At 52.9% G+C, this 20,019-nt stretch overlaps 1 protein-coding gene across 3 annotated transcripts in view; it reads left to right on the forward strand.

The window, feature by feature from the left end:
• The window catches only part of ABLIM3 (actin binding LIM protein family, member 3), a 106,963-nt gene extending 88,026 nt beyond the window's left edge, over nt 1-18,937 (forward strand). Inside the window, exons 11-22 of one of the 3 annotated variants that reach the window (XM_012727959.1) lie at nt 476-605; nt 1,191-1,289; nt 2,565-2,612; nt 4,660-4,794; nt 6,551-6,612; nt 7,643-7,790; nt 8,997-9,026; nt 9,495-9,553; nt 11,132-11,192; nt 11,869-11,876; nt 12,368-12,448; nt 16,915-18,937. In XM_012727959.1, coding sequence (XP_012583413.1) covers nt 476-605; nt 1,191-1,289; nt 2,565-2,612; nt 4,660-4,794; nt 6,551-6,612; nt 7,643-7,790; nt 8,997-9,026; nt 9,495-9,553; nt 11,132-11,192; nt 11,869-11,876; nt 12,368-12,448; nt 16,915-17,028 — 975 coding nt within the window. In that variant the 3' untranslated portion in view covers nt 17,029-18,937. Of the gene's footprint in view, nt 1-475; nt 606-1,190; nt 1,290-2,564; nt 2,613-4,659; nt 4,795-6,550; nt 6,613-7,642; nt 7,791-8,996; nt 9,027-9,494; nt 9,554-11,131; nt 11,193-11,868; nt 11,877-12,367; nt 12,449-13,255; nt 16,327-16,914 lie in introns of those variants that run through there. The other 2 variants (XM_012727960.1, XM_012727961.1) reach the window with 2 other exon arrangements.
• The last annotated feature ends 1,082 nt before the right edge of the window (nt 18,938-20,019 follow it).

A 20,019-nucleotide genomic window follows, 5' to 3' on the forward strand; every position in this document is an offset into this window, starting at 1 on the left:
TGGCGCGGCAGACCTCTCCTGACCGCCCGCTGCTCCCCTCAGCAGTGTGCTTCCTCGTGTACTTCATCTATCTGCCCGTTCTGCTCCCCACTCTGTCTCTGGTGAAGCCTCTCACCCTCCGTATCTCTGGCCTGTATACCCCAGTTCTGCATAAATAAATAAATAAATCTTTAGAAAAAAAAAAAGAAGTGGTGGAGGCATAAAGGGCAGAAATGGCTCCAGGAGACCCTGAGGTCCCTTCTACCTGGACATGATCTCACGGATCTCAGCCTCCAGAGACTGTAACCACCAGAGTCAGCCCAGGGCCTGTGGGTGGGGCAAGGCCCTGCAAATTCCCTGCGGCTGTCCTTGTGCATGGGACCCAGCCGTGCGTCAGCCCCTAGAATCTGGAGTTGGTGCCACTATGCCACCTGCCTGCAGGTGAGTGGTGGGCTCACCTGGTTCGTGGCCTGACTCTGGCCTGCTTCCTCCCCAGGACATCTATGAGAACCTCGACCTCCGGCAGAGACGGGCTTCCAGCCCCGGATACATCGATTCCCCCACCTACAGCCGACAGGGCATGTCCCCCACCTTCTCCCGCTCACCTCACCACTACTACCGCTCTGGTAAGGAAGGGGGAACCCCCAAGGGGCGGGATGAGCCTGGGGAAACACGGCGGCCTGATGCCAAGCTGCAGGCACAGCACTGGACTCCCTGGGACTCCACCCAGTGTGGTCCTCTGCAGGCCTGCGGCTGCACTGGGACCCTGCAGATGGCCCTGGCAGGGGATGGACGGGTGGGGTAGCGGTGCTGAGAAGCGGTGAGAAGGTCGCTGTGAGCTGCCAGGAGGGCAGTAACAGGCTGCCGGCGGCCCTGCCCAGAAGATGGCTCCTCAGTCTGGCTCCTGCCTGCCCACCTGGATAGTAGGGGTGACTGGAAGAAAGAGCAGCCAGGGAGGGGCCCAGGTGAATGGGGTTGGGGAGTTCAACGGAGTGAAGATCGCGTCCTGAGGCTCGGTGGAACCCACAAAATCTGACTTTGGGGAAAAGCAAGAAAACGGGGTCAAGCCTGTTTCCACAGACACCGTGCATGATTGCACAGCCCTCCTCTCCACCCCGCTGCCATCACTCACTGCCGCCCCCAGTGCACCCGGCTAATGCCTGTCTCCTCTGTGCCTCTGTTCTCTCTGGGGACCACTGCCTGCACCCCAGGGCCCGAGAGTGGCCGGAGTTCTCCATACCATAGCCAGTTAGATGTCAGGTCCTCCACTCCGACCTCTTACCAGGCTCCCAAGCACTTTCACATCCCAGGTAGGCTGCCAACCCCAACACCCGCATGGTGCATGCTCCCCGGGGTCTCCGGACACCAAGGAGAAGCCGGTTCCCGGGCACCTCCCTAACCAGACACTTGTGCAACCCCGCATCCAAGCCCACATGCTTTATTCCACCACTAACAGAATCCAGCCTCGGTCAGGACCAACAGAAAGCGCAGGGAAGAGACTACATGTCTGAGGGTCAGGGGAGGTGGCAGTGATCATGCTGAAGATCGTGGACTTTTCCATACAAGTGGAAGCGATTCCTTTTCCCATGATCTCGGGTCAATTTTTAGCTTCCCTAAGCTGCTGCTGTTCCCTCTGTACAGCTGGGTACTTACTCCCTGAGGTTGCAACTTTGCTCAAACTGGCCCAGACCCCTGCCTTCATGGTATCTTTATGCTAATGTGGAGTAAACAAACCAATAAATGGGTCATTTCAGGTAATGGGAAGTGTAGCACACATCCTAAGACAGGACACTAGGAGAGAAGGACCAAGGAGGGAGATTGGGCACCATGGAGTAGTCAAGAAGGGCTTCTTGGAGGAGGTGACATTGATGCCCAAAGATGAGAAGCAGTCAGAATTGTGAAGGCCAAAGAAAGCATCCCTGGTGGAGGAAACGACAAGTGAAAGGACTATAAAACTGGCTGGAAGTGGTGACATGAGGGACAACAATAGGAGAAAAGAGGAAGTGCAAGGGCCTGATGGTCTTGTGGGTGTGACTTGGACAAGGTCTCATCCTGCGTTCAGCAGAGCCGGGCCTAGACCCAGCCTCCCAACTCTGAGCTCAGCTTTGTTTCCCACTCACTCTCCCTAAGAACTGTTGCTGCTGATCATCTCCACCTCTCTCCACTGCTCCAGGAAGGTCCCATCGTGTCTGTTTCAAGGGGGTAGAGGGAGATTGCTGACCGTGGCTGCAGCATTTGGGGACTCTGCATGGAATGAGGCCTGGCTGCTGCTGGGTGGTGGTGGCATCGCCCTCCTGCATGGGGTCCCGCTATGCGCATGCCGCCTTGTGCCTGCATGCCCACACGAATGCCTGAATGCCCGAGCCCCTTCTTCAGCTCCGTCTGGATCCGCCCATCCCCCTCCTGAACCCAGTGGGATGAGGTCGGGAGCTCAGCTTTGAAAACTCACCAGGGGAAGACAGCGGTTGCCTTGGGGAAGGTCACTGACCCTCTCTTCTGAGATCAACTGACCAACTCCATCTCTCCTCTGTTCTCTGTCCTCTCCTTACCCTCCTCCCCCTGTCCCTCCCCTGTCTGTCTGGCAGCTGGAGAAAGTAACATCTACCGGAAACCCCCGATCTACAAACGGCATGGTATGATGGAAGCAGCCAGGGCTCAGCCAGGGCCAGAGAGGGGCTCCCCAGCCGTGCAGAGGAGGGGCAGTCGTTCAGGGTCACAATGGGGAGGAGTTTGATGTCATTACAAAAGCACAAGAAAGGCCTCATGTGCCCTAAACCCTTTCCCACCTCCTTCCCAACCCCTAAGCCCTGGTGCCCTTAATTCCTCGCTCAGAGCAACATCTCATCTGTTTGCACCCTGAGAAGGTCACACTCCAAGGCACCCATCCTCAAATTGGCTAGTTGGTTAGCATCGGGTGGGAGGCACAGGGACTTGAGGGCCCCGCCCCAGACCTATTGGGTCACAATTTTGTATTTGTAACCGTTCATCCCAGTGGTTCCAGTGCCCAGCCAGTTTAGGAACCACTGCTTGGGGCAGCGGGTGGAGGCTTGGTGCCGTGTGCGTCACTGAGGTGCGCTCCTTCGTCCATTCATTCTCTCATGCAGGGTTTCTTAAAGGATGGTCTGTGGCTCCCCAGCACCTGACAGACTTACTATTGAGGCAGATGTACCCCGATCCCTCCCTAGACAGCCTGATCACAAATACCAAGAGTGCCCTGATTCCCACCTGCTCTCAGTAGAGCACCAGGACTCAGCCCCACTCCCCGGTCAGTCTGGTGTTCAGCTGGCCAGGTTCAGCCCTTCTACACAGGACATGGGGTGCAGCTGCCACCCTCACATGCCCATGTGTCTCCCTGGATAATGGAAGAGCCCAGAACCGGGCAACTGTGAACATGGGCACGAAGGGTCCCATACCAGGTCAACACTCACTCAGTGGGGTGCAGAGTGGGTATAAGCCGTAGCTCTAGATGCCAAGACCCACAATGTAGACAGAGCTTCCATTTCAGAAGGAGCTGGCCTGGGGCCCGGTGAGTGTACCCACAGCCTTGGAAGCCCCGGGTGTGCCCCTGGGGGTCACACTGAGGCACCACCCCCGACAAACAGTCTGATGTGGTGTTCAGACAGGGACCCCCACCCGAGCTCAAGCGCCTCAGGACTGCATGGAGCTTTCCAGATTGGCACCAAGGCAGGCGGAAGGGGAGTCTGGGGCAGAGGTGGCATGATGGAGAGGTAATGAGAGCAGCCACGTGGGGGGAGGGCTGCCCAGGACCCAAGTCAACGAGAATCAGCACGTTGGAAGCAAGTGGCACCAGGGAAAGTCCTGGCCCAGGACCCTCTGCTGCTCAGACACCGCAGAGGAGCAGAGGGCATGTCCCAACAATTTCTCTCCCAAGACATGATGGTGCTTGCTCCCTCTGCCCTCTCTTACCCTCACCAGCCTTTTGAGTCTCTTAGCCAAAGCTCCTGCCCTGGCCAGGGTCGCTGTCTATGATGGGTTCAGTGATCACCCCATGTCATGGATTTCAAGTAGAAATGGAAGGTGAATGGTATCTGAGCTAGCAGACCAATTCTGATCCTCTCAGGTGAGGAAACGGAGGCAGAGGGAGGCAGGATTTGTTCAGTGTAGTGACGGGGATAAATGGACCAGACCCAGGTCACTGACTCCCCACCCAGGGCTCCTTCCTGCAGGCCACCCTCCACTCACCCACCCCCAGCCCCCCCCCCCACACACACACACTTCAGGATTGGGTACTTGAGTGTGAGGAACAGATTGGAAACACATGGTGGCCCTACTTGATGATTTGCATTCTAGACATGACTTGAATCCATAACATGGCAGAGGGTGAGACAGACAAAGGCTAGGACTCACCTGGCACCTGTCTAAATCTTACTTGGAGGAGCCACAGCCTTCATGTTACCTAGGAGTGCCCCAGGACTGTCCATGGTGGTAGGAGCCTTGGACTGGGGCTGCCGGGCTGTGTGGTCACGGGTGAGCCCTTCCCTCTCTGGTGTTCAGATTCTCAGCATGACCCCAGGGCCTCCCAGCTCTGATGCTCCATGTCCCAGCTTCCTGCCCAAGTAGCCTGAACCCCTGGGTTGGAGCCTGGCTGAGACTGAGGACAGGGTACATAGTCCCTGCCACGACGCTGTTTCCCTGACACTCTCCTTACGTCCTTTGCAGGTGACTTGTCAACCACCACCAAGAGCAAAACAAGTGAAGACATTAGCCAGGCCTCCAAATACAGTCCCGCCTACTCCCCCGACCCCTACTATGCTGCGGAATCTGAATACTGGACCTACCATGGGTCCCCCAAAGGTAGGACACCCCACAGGTAACCAAGGACGGAGGACCAGGCAGGTGGCCCCCACCCCTTCACACCATCAATCACTTATACATTCAGCAAACCCATATTGAGGGCCAGTCGTGGGCCCTGGGGAGACAGTGGGAGCGAAAGAGGCCAGGTTTCTGCCCCATGGACATAGGTGTGCACATGAGTGCCGCACAACAGGAGGGGTCATGGCAGGACGGTACTGTCCAACCTGGAAAATGACCAAAGTCCCGGGTGCAGAGATTCGGTTGCTGTGGCCAGCGGAGGACCAAGGCAGCAGCAAAGATTAGCTGCATGGCACACACACGAGGCTGGGAGGGCAGCCCCACTGGAGGAAGGAAAGGCACTGGCTTACCCTTGGGCAGGGAAGGAGGCACAGTCTGCAGGGAGGGGCCAGACCCCAAGGGCTGCTTGGGTTGAAGTAGAGCTTTTGGCCTGCAGCCCAAACAGTAGAGACCATCTGCGCATGGGTAGTTCAGTGGTAGAATTCTCACCTGCCAAACAGTAGAAACGATTTGGAGGATGGGGGCGAGGATGCGGGGACCGTGAAGTCTCCCAAAGGCACCTGGCAAGGCTTCTTGGGGACCCTTGGGCAGCGTTCCACCCACACAGATAGCCCAAGTGGTTTCTTTCAAGTGTGGGGAGGAATGTTCTTTCTGTTCCTCTTTGATCAACACACTTTATTCCTTGAATGTCCGTTCTGAGCAAAGTTTCACAGGAGCTCAGAGGTCACCCCAGCCTCACTGCCAATAATTCATTTAGAAAAGAGGAAACACAGGCCCCACCCTGGTGGTGCAGCAGGTTAAAGCACAGCACTAAGATGCTATCCTCTGCAACCACTGCAACAAGAATTCAATCCCCAGCCAGGATGCTGACCCACAGCAGACCTCTCGTCTCTCCCACTGCTCCCCTGAATACTGAATACTGGACCTACCATGGGTCCCCTCAGCTGCTCCCCTCAGCAGTGGATTTCAGTTGATCCGCCTGATTTCAGTTGTTCTGCTCCCCACTCTGTCTCTTGCGAATACTCTCACCACCCCTCCCCTCTCTGGCCTGTGCCCCAGTTCTTGTATGCGTAAATAAATAAATCTTTAAAAAAAAAAAAAAGTGGAGACACAAATATAACACAACCAAAGTGGGTGGTCCCTGGTACCCCAGGAGATGCATGAGCAGAGGCTGCAAGGCCAGAGGAGCCACTCCTGGCCAACCTGAGGAGAGACAGGGAGCCTTAGATGAGACCACCCAGTCACCAAAAAAAAAAAAGAAAGGAAAAATGAACCCCAAATGGCTTACGGCAAAATAGGCCTTCCTAGGTCATGGACTGAAGGATTTTGAGGAGTATTGATTTGGGGCACAGCTGGAACTAGAGGTGACTGAGTGTCACCAGGGCTTGATGGATGGTGCTGCCCCATCACAGCAGCACACACTCCAGCAGGTACAGGTCACCTCCACTGTGTCAGAAAGACACTGTCCTACAGCCACAGGAAAGTGCAACACTGACGCTTTTCACTCTGATCAGGCTTCACCTGCCCTCAGAGCCCTAGACTGGAGCTCGGGAAATGCATGTTCACAGCAGCCCCATGTGGTGGGCCCAGAGTAGGGACATTTCACTAGAGGGCACACACCACTCAGCTTGAAAGCACCAGAGCCCACCTGGCTAGGCTCTCCTGCCCGTCTGTGTCCCCTCAGGGCAGGCTGAGTGGGAAACATGTGCCAGAACTGATGCTAGCTGTCTTTTGGCAGTGCCCCGAGCCAGAAGGTTCTCATCTGGAGAAGAAGATGATTTTGACCGCAGCATGCATAAGGTAAGTGGGGCTTGCCTGTGAGTGAGAGGCTCAGGTGCTGTGTGTCTGGGAGCTTCTTCATTTGCAAGCAACAGAAACCAGATTCAAACTCACTTATGTTAGGGAAAAGAAATGGCTAGCTTTGCCTAGCTGAAATGTCAAATGGTGGGGTTTGTTTCAGGTACGGCTCAATCCAGCTACACAATGAGTGGCCATAAAGAAATTGTCTCTCGCTCCTCTTGAGCCTGGCCTCTGTGTTGGCCTCGTGCTTAGGCGAGGTTCTCATGAAGTGGCAGTAAGAGGAAGGGGTACACCTTCTGGTGAAATAGTTTGGCTGCTCTTCACAAAGGTACCCATAGGATTACCACGGGACCCAATCATTCCACTCGTAGGCGCTCAAACAAATACTTGTACGCAGTGTTCATAGTAATCACTGTTCATGATAATCCAAACATGGAAACAACTCAGATATCCACGAACTCCCAAATGAACAAATAAATCATGGTCCATCCCTACAATGGAGAATTATTCGGCCGTAAAAAGGAGCGAGTTACTGTCCAGGCAACAATGTGGGTGAACCTCAAAACAATGCTTTGTGAAGGCAGTCAGGCACAAAAGCCCACATATTATATGATTGTATGTACATTCGTTGTCCAGAATAGGTAAATCCATAGAGATAGTATACAGTCTAGATCCGTGAATTTCATTTCAATTAAAAATGTATTTTAAGAGATGGGTGCCAGTGTCTCCAAGCGGAGTCCCGGGGAAGACTCTCCCAACCCACGTTGAATCCGTCGCTGTGGCCAGCGCAGAGTGACCATTGTTGGCCAAGCCTGCTTTATGTGCCCAGCCTAAGAATCCCACCTCAGCTGCAGTCTACTTGTGGAGGAAGTCCCAAAGGAAAATGTTGTGTCAAGAACAAGGTTCCCTGGGGAGGCAGAGATGACAGAGGCTTGCTGTAGAGTTGAGCATGCGGCCTTTTCAGAAGCTGCTCCACTCTGTGTTCTTTGCTATTTTCAAACTTATTCTGCCCCTCTCATGCCCACCCCAGCTCCAGAGCGGAATTGGCCGGCTGATCCTGAAGGAGGAGATGAAGGCCCGGTCCAGCTCCTATGCCGATCCCTGGACACCGCCCCGGAGCTCCACCAGCAGCCGGGAGGCCCTGCACACGGCCGGCTATGAGATGTCCCTCAATGGCTGTAAGCACTGCCCTGGAGACCCAAAAGCAAGGGGGTGCTTTCTTCCCTTCTCTGCCATTGAATTTGAACTTGGGGCTCACCTGGGTCTGGAATACAGATGTGGGGAGGGGCCAGGCCGTGCTCTAAGAAGTTGCTTCTGCTTCTTTGGGGGCATCTGAAGTATGGCTTTGAATCAGGTTCAGTTAAAGAAAAACATCATTTTTTTTTTTAAGATTTATTTATTTATGCATACAAGAACTGAGTTACAGGCCCAGAGGTGTGGGGGCGGTGGGAAGATTCATCAGAGACAGAGTGGGGTGCAGGGCAGGCAGATCAACTGATATACACTGCTGAGGGGAACAAGGGTGGGACAGGAGAGGTCTGCCGCACCATGTGGGTCAGCTCTCTGGCCGGGGATCAAACTTATGCTGCAGCAACTGTGGATAGCTTCACAGTGCTGTGCTTTAACCCCTTGCGCCACCAGAGAAACCCTGAAAATCATCTTCTAATGGTCTCTATAGCTCAGAAATTTAAAGGCCTACCTGTTGCAGTAGTGAGCCTCCTGTCACTGGAGGTATGCAAGTAGAGGCTTTCTTCAAGCACTTTGCACAGAAGAGAGGCCTGAGGTTAAGTCACTGGTACAAGGTCAGGAAGCCAGCGAGAGACAGAGCCAGATGAGGGTGACCACAAGGCCATAAGCTTTTCCCTCCTCACCAGACTGTACCTTGACTCCAGGTGAGAATAAAGATGATGGTGCTGCTGCTGATAAAGCCAGTTTTGTTCGTTTGGAGTCAGGCACTGTGCTGCTATGTTAATCTGTCGTGTCCTGTATTCTTCACAATGACAATACTAGAAAGGAGACCATACCCCCGTTTGACATACCCCGGCATTTGACAGATGAGAAAACGGAAGCTTGATCACCTTGCAGAAGTTAGCATCCATTAGTGGCAGAGCAGAGATGAAAGGAAGAGTCTCATTCCCTGTTTGACCACCGAGGGGCGCTTACCGTCACCCCGGGTTCTTCAGGGCAAGCTTCAGCTCTGGGCAGGGGTGTTAGTGCAGCAGGTTTCAAAAAGCACCTGTGATGCTCTCAGTGGTGGGAGATGGAACTGACCAGTGTGAAGGGAGGGAACAGAGGAGGACCCTCCCACTGGGGCAGCCCAGATGGCAGGGCCACGGACGACTATCTGTCCCTGTGAGCACTGATCTCTGACTTCTCTCTTGCAGCCCCTCGGTCCCACTACCTGGCTGACAGCGGTGAGTTCTGCCTGCTGGGCCCTCAGTCTTCATGGGACAGAGCTGGGGCAGCCACAGCGGCCCTGATCTCAAATGACCCACAGCACTATGCTTCACAGTCAGTAAGATTCCATTTTGAGGTTCTGGAACCAGGGTAGCCACAACCAACAGCTTCCAGGTTGCAAATGAAATCCCAGGCCTCTTCCATACACATAGGTGCTGCCTGACTGAGTCCCAGGGCCTTTACCTAGGGCACAGGGGTCATCAGAGGAAAATAGTGGTGCAGGGGAAGCCCAGAGGCTGCTTGGATACTTCAGATGGGCCTTAGGTTCTGCAGGAAAGTCGCCCCTAAGACAGTCAGTTGCAAATCTGGATAATAGCGGAAGGGACTGGTGGGGAGTAATATGGCCATTTGCAACCAGATGACATCAAGGAGAAGGACCCCTGGCTGGGGGTTCCTCATAATTGTTTTGGCCCCTTTTTTTTCAGACCCCCTCATCTCCAAATCTGCCTCCCTGCCTGCCTACAGAAGAAATGGGTTGCACAGGGTAAGAGGGTCCCCACATGGGGTGGGGGGACACCGTCCCAAAGATGCTAACAATCCCAGCCTCACCACAGCTCTAAAGGTCACTGTGGGACAAAGCCCCAGGGCAAGAAACCAAAGGCAAGACTGTTCTTTTCCCATGGGTATTCCCTGGCGCTCCCTGGGCCACCCTCCCTGCCAGACACTGCGCCGAGCACCTGGCAAGCCTTCCACCTCACAATAGGCACGGTAGATTCTATTATTAACCCTGCATGTGGGTGAAGATGTGGAGGCAGGTGCAGAGGGCACGTACCTGAGCTCTCATTCCAGTAAGTGTGGAGCCCTGGCCAGAGCCCAGACCAGTGGCCCCACGGCCCCCACCCAAATGCTGGCCTCCAGGTGAGTCCTGGCATGACTCGTAACCTGCATAGAGGCAGCAAGTTGGTTTCAGGACTGAGAGGGAATGAAAAATCGATCTTGTTAGCAAAAGGAGAGCCCATGTTACCTGATAGGTGATGGAAAAAGGGCCGGTCCAGTGGGACAGAGGTCTGTTTACAGAGCACTTACTATGTGCCAGGAATGTTTAGGTTCCAGGGTTACTGCAGAAAATAAAACTGCCACTCCCAAGTAGTTCATGTTCTAGCTGGGGAGACTGACAAGCACCCAGCTGGCATGCAGTGGAAGTCAGGGGTTGTAGTGCAGGGGGAGAGAGGGAGTAGGTGTGGATTAGTCGAGAAGGATAGATTCAGACAAAGGCCTGGCTGCCAGGAATTTCACTATGGAAGACCTACAGGAGGCATCCAGAGTTGGGGGTGGGGGGAGGGGGCGCGCGTCCAAGTGCCTGGGCTAAAAGGATGCAGTGGACCCCAGCCAGTGTCAGGTGAGGTGAGCCAGGAGAGGAAGCCAGACTGGAGGTCTGGATGTCCCTGGGGCCCTGGACTGGTAAGGACTTGGGGTCTCCATTAAGGGTGCTGTTTGGGCTGACCTAGGTTACTTTCATTAGACTTTGCCGGGCTGTTGCATGGTGGCTGCAGCGGGACCAGTGGCAACTGCAGACCTGTGGGTTGGAGCCCACAGGAGGGAGACGTCTAGGGAGAGTGAGCTCCTGCTGGGGAGCACGTGGGCCCCACCTCCACACGCATCCTGAGAGCCTTGTCTACGCCAGGCGCCACTCCCGGGCAGGCTTAGAACAGCCATAGACGAGACCCCTGCCCCTCAGACCTTATATCCTCCCCCAGAAACAGAAAGCAAGGAGTCACAGTAAACACGTTGTGTTTAATTTGGAAGTATTATGAATTTAGAAACTTTATATAGAATTTAGTATAAGTGTTCCGGGACAAAATGAGCAAGAGAAGGTTGGCGTTTGGGGAAAGAGGCGACTTGCCATTGTGGGCAGGTTATAGGCAAAAGCGGCATCTGAGCAGTGAGAGAAAGCCTGAGATGCCATTGACCAATTTGTGAGTGGGTATTGAGTGCCCACCAGGTGCAGGCATAGGGTAAGACCCCCACCCCCAGACCCCGGGGGGGATGCCCCTTTCTGCCTGGGTGAGTGCTCCCGGGAGGAGGAGGCACCTCAGGCCTGTGCTGGCCATGTCTTCCACAGACGCCCAGCGCAGACCTCTTCCACTACGACAGCATGAACGCCGTCAACTGGGGCATGCGAGGTGAGCACAGGTCTCTCTCGGGACTCAGGGACGGTTCATGCACATGCCTACGCATGACCTAACTGTGCTTGACCATTGCCGCAGACCCTACCCCGGTGCGGGGATCTCTCAAACCCCAGGTTCCCACTGCTGTCACTTCCCATTCCCTCCCGCTCCCCTCCTCTTCCCTCATCCTTCCGAGCCTCTGGCCTTGGATGGTGTCCAGGCCATCTGTCCCATCTGGGCTCCATCGGGAGCACTTTTCTCCCGGAACTGCTGAGTCAGGATTTCCTGCCAGCCCCAGGGGGGAGGGGAGACTCAGCCAAATCTGAGCTATTCCCAGCAAACTTGCATGAAGTCCATGCTCTCTGCCAGAGACGCTGCCCGGTCAGCCCCCCACAGGCTCCTGCAGGCAGCTCTGGCAGAGCTCAGTGCGCAGCAGAACCCTGGAGGCTGGGAGGGCTTCCCCCATGGGCCGCTTGACCTCGGATGCTTTTCATTTCTATTATCAGTGCTTCAAAAGTCATTTTCTCCCCAAAGCCATGTCTCTGGATCTGTTTGGCCAGGCACTGTGCTCAGACCTTGGCAATCTGCCACAGTGGGGCCAGCAGGAACGGAGTGGGTGTAAGTGGGCAGAGTAACACGTAAAGCAGAGAACGCTGGGTGTCCATTGTGCATGTCTGTTTTCTCTCCACAGAATACAAGGTAATGGAAATATGCAGACCTTGGGGGTCTCTGGACCCGGAGCTGCTACACTGGGGACCAGCCAGAGACTAACAGCACCGTGCAGGGAAGGAAACAGATAAATAACTCCAGGGGGCCTTTCAAGACAGAGCTTCCAGCTCCCCTTAGACCTCCTAGCCTTGAGCCTTGCCCACATCCCTTGTTCACTGAAATCTCATAATCCCCTGAGGCATCAAAGACTTTCTAGTCTTGACAGTCACCACACAAGAGACATTTACATTCCGGAGGCCAGTGGGCCACCTTAATTCCAAATGCCACCAGTTTTACCCCTGACAGTATTAAAGTCTCTTGGGTACCCTGGGGCTGCCAAGCAGTGCCAAGGAGAGCAGACCAGCTATTTCCAGACTAATCTTTCTGGGTAGAGGAGGGAACTCAAACACAAGCTGTGGCTAAAAGGAACAAACCCACCACTTCCTCTAGCCTAGAAACCTCCCTCTCTCCTCTCTCCTTAGATCTACCCATATGAACTGCTGCTGGTGACCACAAGAGGCCGGAACCGGCTGCCCAAAGATGTGGACAGGACCCGCTTAGAGGTAGGTCTGGAACATAGCAGGTTGGCTTCAGAGTGATCCCAGAAGTTGCCTGGTCTGTGCCAGAGCGGCGGATGGAATGAATGACTCTAGGGTCACACAGCTTACTGACTAAGCAGACTCAGCCCCATTTCCTTTGCCCAAGACTGTTCCCTGCTATCCTCAGTTCAGTTAGCCTCTGGGGTCACAGCCACAGCATGTCCTTACCTGGGGCTCGACCTCACACAGACAGCTGTCCTCAGACCTGTGCTCCAGGTCCTCAGTCTGTTAGTCAGCAGCGCATGGCGAGTTCTGCACATAGCCAGCAGCACCGACAGGGAGGGAGTGACACTGCCCAGAAATGAACACAGAGGACACTTGGCTCCAGCTCTGAGCCTGCCCAGCCAGACAGGAGCTGTGATGCTCTCGAAACCTCACTTTACTCCTTTGTCAAGTGGGAATTATTTGTGCTTCCTACAAGTTGCCAAATGATGCCAGCCCTTGGCACAGAATCTAGTGGCATGTGAGATGTTCCCCACAACGTCCCAATGTCCTACTACTGTTACCAGGATGACTGGCTTGGTTAGCACAGACTTCCAGACAGAGGGAGGATTTGAAGGCGGGAAGGTTGGGTTAGATGGAGAGAGGGAGGAAAGCCCCATGAACAGTGGGAATAGCATAAATAGAAGAGTGGAGGTGGCCCAGGAAACGACATCGGGCACTCAAGAAGTCCAGCTGCGTGGTGTGGAGCTCCTGTCCCAGGTCACTTCTGATCCACGAGTGCTCTTCCCTCTCCGCCCCATGCCTGTCCCTGCTTCTCCCATTTCCTAGAATGCCTTTCCCTTCTCCCCAGCATCCTCACTCCTTGGGTTCCCATTCTAGTGACAGGTGTGGCCCGAAATCTCTGCCAACCCTTCCCTAGAGGGTATTGCTTACCTATTCCTCCAGTCTCCTCCACCCTGTGTCCAGAGCACACATCAAGCCCCTCCCCATTGTATCACATCATCAAGATGTCCATTTCCTTTCTGATAGTCTGACATCTCTCGTAGGTCCTGGCTTAGGAGAGGTGTCAGAAAATGTTTGTGGAGTTGAATGCAGGCTTCTGAGGAAGCTCAACATATCAACATCCCCAAAACTGACTACTGAGAAATTTGTTCAGAGTAGGGAGTTGGGGAAAAATCAGGGTGAGAGGAAGCCCTGCAAGTCCTTCTAGCTCTGACAGGCTGGACTAGCAGCCCCAAGAAGTAGTGATCCCCCTACATTTAAAGGACTTCCACACATGTCTAGCAGTGAGTGTCTGCTGGTGCTGAATGGACAGCTCCATGGAGCCTGCATTCAGGGAAGGATAGTTTTGGAACTTGGTTCATCCTAGAAGAACAGTTTCCCCTCTTCTCACTTCATGCCACCCCAAATCTCAAACCAGAGAAGCACAACCTTTCCTAAGCACCAGGATCACTCAAGAAGCTTTTAAAAATAACAATAGAGGCCCACCTGAAACATTTACATCAAAATCTTGGTAAAAAGCCCAGGCATCTGTATTTCTTAGAAGCCCTGGGAATGTAGGCTGTAGAGACACCACCCTCATCCCCTGCACCGATGCAGGGAGATCTCTAAAGAAGGGAGACCATGACCTGGACACTAAGGAGCTGAGTCTAGCTCTTTCTTCCTTCATCCCATGACTAGCAAAAGCAGCTACACGCTAGGTGCTGTCCAAGGTGCTGTATATGAACAAATAGAGCAAAGATCTGCCCTTTGGAGCTGGCATTTTCATGTGAAGAAACAGACAGTAAGTGACAAAGAATCAATGGCAGAGTGTGTTGGCAGACTCTGACATCCAAGGCAAGGAGTAAAGGAGGACAGTGAAGGACTGGGAATCGAGCAGTGGGTTGCAAGTTTTAAATAGGCTGACAAGGAGAGATTGCCCTGTGACAGCACACAGGAGCCCAGACTTGAAGTGAATGAGGGGTGAGCCAAGAGCAGTGGGAATGGCCACCACCAAGTCCCTGGGAGAGGAGTGAAACTGGTGTGTTTGAGGACAGCAGGAGGCAAGTGTGGCTGAGTGCGCAAAGGAAAGAAGATGAAAGTCAAGGAAATGGGACCCTGGTCACCTGTATGACAGACACACAGATGGATCGTCACCATGGTGGGAATGGCCAGGGCTGATGCTTTCCACTCACCCGCCCCTGTGGCAGGCTCATGAGCCACATCACCTCACTCTCCCTCCCAGTCCCCCTAATGCAAGTGCTGGGATGTTTCCACTTTCCAGAAGGCTTGTTGAGGTAAAGTGACTTGCCCAAGGTCACACCAAGGTCAGCCAGACTCCAAAACCAGCTCTTCACCCTTATGCTTTAGAGTCTGTGATGAAGGTCAAATGGGCAAAGCTGAGGAAGGTGCCCTGGGAAACCTGGCAGTGGAGGCCCCGTGGGCCCTTGGGTGGAGAGTAAAGTGTGGAAGCTTTAGAGGCTTTACTGGAGTAGCACTACCATCCCTGTCACCTCTAACATGTCTACTGAGCCTCATAAAAAAAAATTTTGAGCATAATAGAGAGACCAGCTGTATCCACCACCTCTAACAACAAAAAAAGAGCAGAAGAGAATAAATGACTGTTGCCTATCTTTACTGAGAACGAAGTAGAGAGCAGAGCTATTCCTCACCATTCGTTTGGAGTAAGAGTGAAGCAAATATAGATGAGTCAGAAGCATGAATGTGAAGCAGGCACTGTCTGGACAGGTGAGACTTAGGGACGTAACAGCCAGACGTGGCGTGGAGGCCTGTTCAAAACTTGGTCGCACAAACCATCCTGTAAGACATTTTGGAGACGATTTGGAACCCTTGTTGTGTGAGGGATTAGGTGACCCTGAGGGCTTGCCACTGGTTGTTCCTAGATGTGGCTGTGGCCATGCTGTGGCCATGATGTGCCAAGGCCTCTGGGCGCCTGACAGGTGGCCAGTGTGTTTTCAGTATCTTCCGCAGTAATGGAATGAGCGTGACAGCCAGGCTTTGCTGTAAAAATACTTCCACAGAGGAAATAGACGAAGCAAATGTGCCAAACTCTTGATAACTGTTGAATCTGGGGTCTGGGCATGGCTATGCTATATGTCCTTTCTTTTTCACATATTCATGGAAGTTTTTCATGACAAGAAACACTTACTTATGAGTTTTTAATGGACTTGACCAAAAAGGGCCATAAAGGTCCCACATTTGGAATCAGAAAGTTTGGAGTTTCGCCTCAGCTCTGCCACTTACCGCCCTCCCTCGCTCTCGGCTGAGCAAGTTATTTTAATTCTCTGCCTTTCAGTTTTCTCATTTTTCAACTGGATGGAAATAATTGCTGATTTTCAGGGTGGCTAAAAAGGTTCAATGAGGAAAATGAGGGATGAATTATTAATTATAACCAAATGCCGTGCAAGGCATTGTTGAAGTTATTAGATAATGTTGTGTTGAAAAATCAACTCAAAGTCATCAGTGGCCAACAGCATCTATCAAAAGTGTCAACGTTACCTTTTCTTTAAGTTCTGGAAATGTGGCCAAAATGTTATTTCACAGTGACAGTGGCCAGAGGAGTGGCTTGGCATTGCCTGGCTACATACCTGCCCTCAGAGTCTTCTTCAGTGCTCTGTGGCTAATGTAACTACTACCAGCAGGTCATCTGGGTGAATCCAGGATGTTTTCAGGCGGGATATAGGCCATATGTTTCTCTCTTTCCAATGTAATTTAAAATTTCACTTTGAGAAAAATTTCAGAATTCCGAAAAAGTTGTTAGAAAAGCGAAATGAACATCCACCTACCATTCACCTAAATACACCAAATGTTAACATTTTGCCACATTTTAAGTGCCATCTATGTCTAACTCTAGAAGTGTTAGACAGTGTGTTAGCTTTCAAAGAGGGAGAGGAAGAAGACAGGCAGAAAGGGGTTGGGGGGGTGGGGTCAGGGAGTGCCTTGAATTCACAACAGTGCTTTGGCTGGCCCCATTTTAAGGACGTTTCAGTAGGTGGAGAAATAGCAACAGTAATTTTTTTCTTTGACTGGTCTTAGAACAACCTGCCAAAGCATTTGTAAAAACTATTGATGAGAGGAAATAGGAGTGATGGGCTTACCTCCCTCTTCTCCTAAAGGAGCACAGGATAGCATGAGTCCATGCTCCCTCATGGACAGGATCCTTGTAGCAGGGACACAGACAGGCAAGGTGAACCGGGCACATTGAGGGGCGTTAGTGAAACCCAAGTCCCACTTGAGTCGGGGGGTGAGAGGTGTCCCCAGCCAAAGCAGCTCCAGAGGCCGTGGTGAGGAGACACGCACACACCCACCAGATACATCTTCATCACACACTTCCCTGGCTGAGCCTCTCCCAGGCACCGGTCCGGTGTCCACAGGAAAAGTGGGGCCGGTGTCCACAGGAAACGCAGTGACCACTCTGCCTCCACCTTCCCCAGCCCACACCCCATCCTCAGGCTGTTCCCTCTCTGTCCCCTCCCACCTCCTTCCAGCGCCACCTGTCCCAGGAAGAGTTCTACCAAGTCTTTGGCATGACCATCTCCGAGTTTGACCGGCTGGCCCTCTGGAAGAGAAATGAACTGAAGAAGCAAGCCCGGCTGTTCTAGGCAGAGGCTCTATAAATATATATGCACTTATATAAAGATATGTAAAATCTCTATACTGAAGCTCGGTATAATCCTCTCTTGTGTAATGGGACTCACTGCCTGCCGTGAGACTTGCTTTTCTGTACTGCCAGGCCAGCCCACGCCATCGAGGTATTTTTATGCTCCTTTCTCTCTCTTTTCTAAGTGCTATGGGGTTTGGGAACGGATTTGAGGGGACTCCCATTCTTTGACCGGGAGCCTTTTTATACCGAAACATCTGTCTGAACTTGAGTCCCCCTAGGCCCAACTCTCTTTCCTAAAGGAGGTGCCTGATGAAGTCTCCCCTCCCTCTGCATCACGATGCTTTTCCCTGCTCTCAGGGCAGATGGTGACCTGCAGCTGTCACACCTGCTGGCCCCTGGGGAGCCCTCCCGAGGGGGCCACCTCCAAAGTTACCAAGCACCTTTGAGAGCCCACGAAGGACTTTCCCATCACTTCTGACTAGGGAATGGGTGCTCCTGGGAGGGTGGCAGCTGGAGGGCACCCCAAATCTCATCTGAACAGGACCCAAAAGTGAGTGGGGCCCTGGCTTCTCTGTAGCCCATCCATCCTCCTCCTTTCCTTGACCTCTTCCTGGCCCAAAGCTATGATTTGTAGTAGGAGAAGAAAAGGCATTTTCTTTTCCCACACCACTTCAGCTGGCCCCTTGGATGCGGTCAACCAGAGGGATGGGGCAGGAGCTGGGAAGAGGAAAAAGGGGACACCTGATTGAATGCAGTTGCAGGACCCTCCGCCTCCTCGCTGCCCCAACACCTCCTGACCTTCCCCTCTGGAGGCGCGGCCCCTGGCAGCAGCCTGTACTCTTCAGCCTTACTACAATCTATGTGCCTGACAACTCAACACACACATGGCTATTGTGGTCACAGCTCCAACCCAACAGCTAGACAGCCAGCCTCTAACCATACACCCAAAGGTAGCCTGGACCGTGCCCCCAAGAAAGTTCTCAGCCCACGGCTGGTCTCTAGGCTAGCAGGACGACTGCCAGACCCCTGGTGCTGGGCTCCCGCTGCACACTTCGCCAGGTCTCATGGGGGAGATTTCGGAAGATTGGCTGCTCACGAGATTCCAAAATGAAGCATTGGCCAGTGCCGCTTCTGCTCAGCCTGGATTTCCCCAGCGACTGCCTCTCTTGCCTCCTTGCCTTCTGGGACAGGGGTGAATGCTTAACCGACTCCCCTCACACACCTTTGACTGCAAGTCGTTGATGTCTGGTGGAGCCCATTCCTTCTTGGAGATACCTTGAGTTGGACTGTTTTGAAGTCGTGGAGGAAGGATGAAATGGAATGACAGCTGAGACTCTCCAGGGGCTAGTGACGGGACTTCAACAAAATTCAACTGACTTCAACAAAACTCCAAACCTCACCGAGCACCTGCTGTATACTGAGCACTGAGTAGGGAAAGGAGCTGGGCGCACTGGGATGGTCTGTGTGCCCCAGTCTGGGGGTCACGGCTGCAGTGATGGGTCTTGTAAGGCAGGAAGTGCTGGGAGCGGGCATGGGAACGTGAGTGATGGGACTGAGGCAGATGCAGTGGGTGCGATCGAGAGAAGCTTTCTCAGAGAGTGTGAGCAAAGTTCACGGTCTTTGTAAACTGGGAGGAGACTGTAGTTGAAAGGGTGAAAGGATGAGTGGCCAGGCGGGAGGTGTAATATACTGTCGTTTAAAATGTCAGCCCTCTCTGCACTTTCTTTTCTTTTTTTTTTTTTGGCCAAGGTCTTTCAACTTTCCTGACCCTTTAGAATGTCCCCAGCCAGACCGATCACTGACACTGCCTCATTATCACTGGTTGAGAACTTGGTGAAATTGAAGGGCTTTTGTTATTGTTGTTGGATATTTTTTGTTTCCCATAAAAGCACATAATTTTAAGCCAGCCCGGTGTCCTTCTGTCGTTTCTAGCGTGTGTAGAAGTGAGTGGCATGGAAAGAAGCTGAACCACACATGTTTTTCAAAATAAAAAGTCTGGGAAGAGCCCTGCCTCGACTTCATTTCTCCTTCTATAATGCAATCATGTTTGGTGAAGCAGCATTACTCAGACAGGGTCCTGCAAGATTATACAGGATGTTCAAACAACAAATAAAGTCCTGGGATTAAAATACTAGCAACGACAATAATAGTCCCTGCTATAAGGTGTCAATAATATGCTAAATTCTCTGCTGAGGACTTCACACACCATGTCATTGAAGCCTCTGTCACAGTCCAGGAGGAAGCCATGTTTTTTTTTTTTTAAAGATTTATTTATGCATGCATGCAGGACTGGGGTACAGACCAGAGGTTCAGGGGTGGTGATAGGATTCACCAGAGACAGAGTGGGGAGGAGTAGAACAGGTAGATCCGCAAAATACATTGCTGAAGGGAGCAGCTGGCAGGCCAGGAGAGGTCTGCCACGCCATGTGTGTCAGCTCCCTGGCGGGGATCAAACCTGTGAAGTAGTTGTGGCTAGCTTCATAGTACTGTGCTTTAACCCATTGCACCTCGAGAGAGGGCCCAGGAAGCCCTGTTTTTATCTCTACCTCATAGATGAAGAAGTGACTTTGAAAAGGACACAGAATAGCTGTGGTAGAGATAGGAGCCAGTTTCAGCATTGTCCACTCTTGTCAGTCAGGATGCTTCCAGCTGAAGAAAACCTTCTCAAAGGTGGCTTAAAAAGTGAGGACACGGCCCTCCCTGGTGGCACAGCGGGTTAAAGCATAGCACTAAGAAGCTAAAGCCACTTCCGCATGAGTTCGATTCCCGCCTGCCCCGGAGGAGACCACATGGCGTGGCAGACCTCTCCTGACCGGCCGCTGCTCCCCTCAGCAGTGTACTTCGTTGATCTGCCTGTTCTGCTCCCCACTCTGTCTCTGGTGAATTCTCTCGCCGCCCCTGAGCCTCTGGCCTGTACCCCAGTTCAAATAAATAAATAAATCTTTAAAAAAAAGTGAGGACACGCCAGACCTTGCACAACCAGAAGTTG

This window comes from Condylura cristata, unplaced genomic scaffold (assembly GCF_000260355.1).
Source record: "Condylura cristata isolate star-nosed mole 26May11 unplaced genomic scaffold, ConCri1.0 scaffold00021, whole genome shotgun sequence".
In the NCBI taxonomy this organism is placed as follows: Eukaryota; Metazoa; Chordata; class Mammalia; order Eulipotyphla; family Talpidae; genus Condylura; species Condylura cristata.